Source organism: Schistosoma mansoni (genome assembly GCF_000237925.1).
Source record: "Schistosoma mansoni, WGS project CABG00000000 data, supercontig 0164, strain Puerto Rico, whole genome shotgun sequence".
In the NCBI taxonomy this organism is placed as follows: domain Eukaryota; kingdom Metazoa; phylum Platyhelminthes; class Trematoda; order Strigeidida; family Schistosomatidae; genus Schistosoma; species Schistosoma mansoni.
In genome coordinates this window covers 396748-403026 of record NW_017386053.1, presented here as the reverse complement: position 1 = coordinate 403026, position 6279 = coordinate 396748, and the positions used below count along the sequence as shown (strand labels likewise).

Sequence of the window (6279 nt, the reverse complement as noted above, 5' to 3'; positions counted from 1 at the left end):
TTACGCTAAAACCCAAGGTTATTCCTTACAAAACGAAATAAAATTAATGTTTGTGCATTAAACGATAAAAACGGTCAAATCTCTGAACATGTTACAGTACTAAGAGGATGGATCAAGTTTATTACGTATTGATATAAATTATCGAGTTCACCCTTAACGAATACGACTAACATTATTCATTGTAAATAAAATATGAAATACTTTGTAGCAGATCTGATTTTATCAAGTAAGGTATTTTTACGATGAAGTATTAATAAACAGTTAGGTTATAAACTGGTTGAATAACTTACCCACAACAGTCATCCACGGCCATATATGTGTTGGAGATAATGAAGATCTAACACTATTATTACTACCACTACTGTTTAGATGATTTCCTATATTTACACTATTCTCCATTTGATGATTATTATTATTATTTTGTTTATTCAGCCTTTCGCACGGTGTTGATGATGGTGATATCATATCACTACCATCTATTCCGGATTCTCTGCTATGTCCACTTAAATTTAAATGTGAAGAAACACCAAAATTAGACATTCCAGTATTAGCTACCATATAATTTGTAGCAGCTGCGGCGGCAGCAATCGCGGCCACAGCAACTGCTGCATTATTCGATGATGTAACTGTCATATTCTGTCCCATATGTCGTATCATTTCAGGTGATGTTATATTAAGACTAGCATTATTGTAACCAGCAATATTCATACCACCGACAGAAGCAGTTTCCATTGCTACTGCAGCAGCTGCCGTTTTGTTTGTAAAATGTTTGTAATTAGATTTAAAATGTGAATCAATTGTTTGATTATCTAACGAATTAACAGTGTTATTTATTTCTGAATTTACCATAGATGTATTAGTAAGTGATGTAGAATTAGGATTATGAAAATCTAAAAATGGATTTGATGTATCAATACGTTGACTTCCAGCATTTGTAATATCTGAAGTAGAATGTCGTAAAGGATATCGTATTGATGAATTCAACAAATTAATCGGTGAATAATTTGAAACCAGTGGATGAAATGCACCTATTTCACATGGTTGATTTGATTTATTGTAAGGTGATTCTACGTTGGCATTATTATTATTGTGAGCCGAGGAAATTAAGTGTAATGAATTACTAGGACCAAGTTGATTATTGCTGCTATTAATAGTATTACTTATTGTTGTATTATTACTCATATTCGTACCAGGTAAAGGAAAATGGGTAGAATTAGAAAACAAGTCAATGGGATGAGAAGTATTTGACCCAATATCGAAATGATTATATTCTGAACGTGATCGAAAACTATTCATTTTCATATTATAAACATTGTTATCATTATTATGATTATCATTACTGTTAATATTATGTATATTATTACTTTTATTAGAACTAGTAATATTCATTGATCCAGTGAAAGTATTCGAAAATCCAGGATTTTGATAAATTTGTGAATTAGTTTGATTTGTATCTGTAAGAGAATTAGCAGATCATGCTATGTAAACTGGTTTTCCTGGCTTTCTCATTGTTACTATACCAAACTGTTCATTATTATTACAAGTAGATAATGAAGGTTGACGTAAATTCAATTGTGTATTTGAATGTAATTGTGGATTATTAGTAAGTTGCAGACTATTACCATTATTATTATTAGGTTGTGCATTTTGAGTTGAAGTATTACTATTATTATTATTATTATTACTATTCCATTCAGATCGAAATGTATCTACATGTGATGGATTAGTTATACAAGAACTTAATGAACGTGGAAATAAATTATCAAATGCAGAATTAAGACCAAGACGATTATCCATTGGAAACATAATGAATTTGTTGTTATTATTATTCCCTTTCCGATTATTGAATAAAAAAATTAATGAAAATAATGACACTTATATCAATAAAGAAGATAATTGAAATTGTAATAATGAATTTGATGTGATATAGTGAAGTTATTTACAAAGAATAATTAGTACTTCAATTCGAGGAATAATGAACTTCTTCTATCTTCAGCTGAAGTGTTTTACAAATGTATATGTAAACATATTGAAGTAAACAGTATTCATTAGGTAATGTATCTAAAATGTATCCATAAAATATGTGTAAATTATTATTATGACATTGAAAATTTTTTTTCAGAATCAACCGATTGTCAGATGCTTTGTAGATGACCTTTTTTTTCTTCAATGTTATGTAATGATTATCGGTATAGATTTGTTGAATGGATCGTTGATTATAATTTTATGAAATGATTTATTTCAGTGTATAAAGTAATAAATTTTTGATTAGAGTAATGATAATGACAACAGTAGTAGTAGCAGTAGTCGTAGTAGTAGTAATAATAATGTCAATAACAGTAATAGTAATAATAATTATTATTATTACTATTACATATGATATAATGAATTAATAATGTTGATTATAATAAAAAATAATGACTAGTGAAATATAATACTCTGAATGATAATTGACTGATAAACTAATGAGTCACAAATATTACTTCTTTATTTGTGTATATGTATTTGACTATTTGGTTAAGTAAATCTATATTCATGCAACTATGTATGTTATCCCCCATGATCATTTCATAATGTCATATCTATAATTCAACAGATAGGTTAATTTTTCTACCAGTAAATATCTTTGATAAAGGAAAGAGAAAACAGGACAGGAACAAAAATGATAACGATGCTAATCAGAAAGTATATGTAGATAGACATACTAACAAAAACAAACATATATAGATAAACAACAAAACAAGGGATACTCTTTGTTACCAATTGTTTACAGAATACAAAAAAAACAACAAAAATATATTTCTCCAAATATAGTGAACACTTACTTGTCAATTTTTTTTTTCAGAAACTCTGTTAAACTTTTCTTACCAATTTCTTGTTTATTTCATGTGCCTTCCCCTAGGAGGTTTTTCTTTTTGCTTCCAATTATAACTTGTTACTTTATTTAACCAATCATTAAACGAGTAGAATAGATATGTCGTTTTCGGCTAATCAATTTTATCAGTTAACTTTTGATTGGTTAATAGAAATAAATAGGAAAGAAACAATAAATTGTTTTAAGCAAAGGGAGTAAATACATTGGAGCATGAAACCGTATGAAAAATAGAGAAAATACTCATTTTCCTTTGGTATCATCACGCAATACCTAAGAGGAGAGAAACATAAAAATAATTATAGTTTGGCGCCAAAACGAACTTAATGTATATATCATGTTGAAACAAATGTTGATTTGTGTTTATTACCTTTACACTGGTAAATATGTTTATACAATCACGTGTACATACACATTCAGTACACAAAATATTATACTAACAATCAGTGTATGAAATTTATTCTATTGAACGTAACAAATAATATACTCACATTACGTTATGTTACCTTAACAACAACAGCAACAACGAAAAAAACAATAACATGTATAACATTAAACAATTTATTGTAGATTTGCGCAAAACAAATAAATATACACAAACAATTTGTTTATTACTGGCATTAGAAAAATGAATAAGCAAATAAAATTAACTGGAAGACCATAGGTATCAGGAGAAAAAAAAGAACAAATGTGAACAAATAAAATAACTCCCTCCCTCTGTTAATTTGTAAAATACATGTATATACATAAATGATGCTATTTATGTTAGAAAAAAAACAGTTTTCTGGTAATGCATTTCTTTTGTTTTTTTTTTGGCCTGAAGACTGCGTAACCAAACTGGTTCCAGAATTACTATGTATTAATATTACAATTATGGAATTACAATATTACAATATTAGATTATGGAATTTATTAAAGAACTTCCGAACTGTTAAACAAGCCTCTCAACAACATTGTTGGTCGCCACAGTGTTTATGACTAGAGAAGTGAAGTTATACTTCATCCTTGTATTTTGTAGAAAATAATTACCGGTGTATCATTGTAAGACTTGTACAGTTGCGAATATATACACACGCTTTTGATATGTATTATCGTAAACATGTAAACATTTTACACACAAACATTAACATTATTAAACGTAATTGACGTTAATCGGAATCATATAAATATATACATAAGAGCTTTTGCAATTATTTAACATATATAGCAATCAGTGATAAAATCAATAATAAGCGGATGGTTAGATGTAATACAGAAATAAGAAGACAGTAGTTTCATTTCGTATAGATTAATAACTAGTCAAAGTATATAATGATTGTAGCACACGTTATCGATGGCTTTTTCTTTACGTTATATGATCAGTTACGAATAAAGGTGAGATAACTCGAAATTCAAAAGTGAATGACTTTCATTTTACAACATATAAAGGTCTAGTCAAAATACTTAAGAAAATTTAAAACTTAAGAAATATGTATTTTTTCATTTGATAGTAAAGAACACGTGAAATGTTCCCTCCTTTTCGTGTAGACTATACTAACACGCGAATCAATGAGACTTGTTTCAGTTAAGTTTGTCCATGTTAAACTATTGAGCGAAATCATTGTGTCATTGTTTTACTGAATAATAGGACTGCTTAAATAGACATCTGTTTCCAAGGACAACTTCCACATACCGTTGTGTTGGAAATCCATAACCTTAGCTCTTCAACAAATTCCTGTCTAACTAACCGTGGGAATGATACAGATTCAGAAAGGAAAACCTGCAGTGTATGTGTCTGGAATCAAATAAATGAGACTATTTAGCGGCATCTCTCGAAATTTAAGACAGAAAAGCTGATGAGCCATGAAAAACTTTCTAAAACTATGATACATCAATAAGTTACATTACTTCTTCAGCGAAATACTTGGAATTTGTTCATATCTTCTGTTCATTAGTGAAATGTTGCTTCAAAATCACAAGGTCATTTTAACATTCGTACACTGTAGTTATACAAATTTTTGTTTCCATTATATTTCTATTTGTCTGAACACCATTAAGCTAAATTATACAACTTGTAAATGTAGTTGCATTGACATGTGACTGTAAATACCTTTGAATAATGATTCGTTTCTAATCTGAAGTGGTCGCCAACAATCGAACAAATGTCCTGGATATATGTATCCTGGCGGATGACTCTACTTAGCAATCCTTATTCATTCTCTCAACAAAATGAAACTGTGAGGATTGCAACACATTTCATTAGCCCCCGAGCAGCTCGTCAATGCCATCTCCAACTGTGACATGATTTGTAACGTGTTCGAACTCCGTGTATAACAATGGTTTATTCGAAATTGCAGATACTCCAGGCTGATGAGTGTTGAGTAGCATTAAATCTGGGTATGGAAACTTTTGATGATTTGCTCTGATCACATTATATTAAATAAAATTCACTACGAGATTAAGCCATCTACTCTAGCGGCTACATTGTAGATGGGCAGTACTGTATTCGATAGACACTAAGACATAAATAGAACAAGAATATTTAAATTTCTATTAAAAGCAGTCATTTTTTAATCACTATGGTGTCTGTCTTGAATGGTTTCCTTAGTGAGTGGTCTATCGAAATTTCGAATAAGATATGAATGTTGTCAAATAGTTTGGATAGTATTCCATAGTGTGAAACAGAATTTTTGTATTTTAATTGAAAAAATTACCTTCATTGTTCATAACAAAAAATTAAACATGAATTGGTTAAATCTGGAAAACAGTTCAAATTGGGAATGGTCTTTTCTGTTCAATTGATTCTATAATAAAGACTTTTGGTCAGAGAAAAGCAAGGTGTGTAAGGATGAATTAAAAATTACTAATCATTTATATTATACAAGGCTGCTTATATGAAAAAATGTCTTAATTAAATCGGCTGATTCCCATTTAATAAACAATAACAAAACGTATCTAAGCACTGAGTTATGTTGTATATGGTATTCGTCAAACATTGACCTTAGTTAAACTGGAGTCGAAAACAAGAATTATCTGATAGATCTTTCATTTAAGCATATATAGTGAATTGATTAGTCGGAAATAAAGGCTGTTATATCCCAACTAACTGTTGGGGAGCCGTTTCAACACGTGATGGTCTTGACCTCGTTTCTTAGAAGAGTCATTTGTTAATGACGATGAAAAGTCCTTCATTGAGAGGACTCTACTGTCAAGTGTTACCTGATTTTCACAAGTGCTTCATTCTCACAAAACTCCACAATAAAAGCTGAATTATTTGTTAATAACTGAGTTACATAAAAATGATCCCAATTCTCTGCAAAGTTAATGAGTTTTACTATTTATAAATAGATTAATACATTTATGACAAACAGGGTTTTAAAACAATTCAACCAGTACAACCTATCAGATCCAAGCTCTATAATAATAAG

At 29.4% G+C, this 6279-nt stretch overlaps 1 protein-coding gene across 1 annotated transcript; it reads right to left on the bottom strand.

The window, feature by feature from the left end:
- Positions 1-261: 261 nt before the first annotated feature.
- Positions 262-1806, bottom strand: Smp_114565 (SmHox8 (fragment); the record flags this gene model as incomplete). Its single annotated transcript, XM_018797598.1, is given in 2 exon segments — positions 262-1473; positions 1477-1806. Coding segments are annotated over 2 exon segments (1542 nt in total).
- Positions 1807-6279: the final 4473 nt, after the last annotated feature.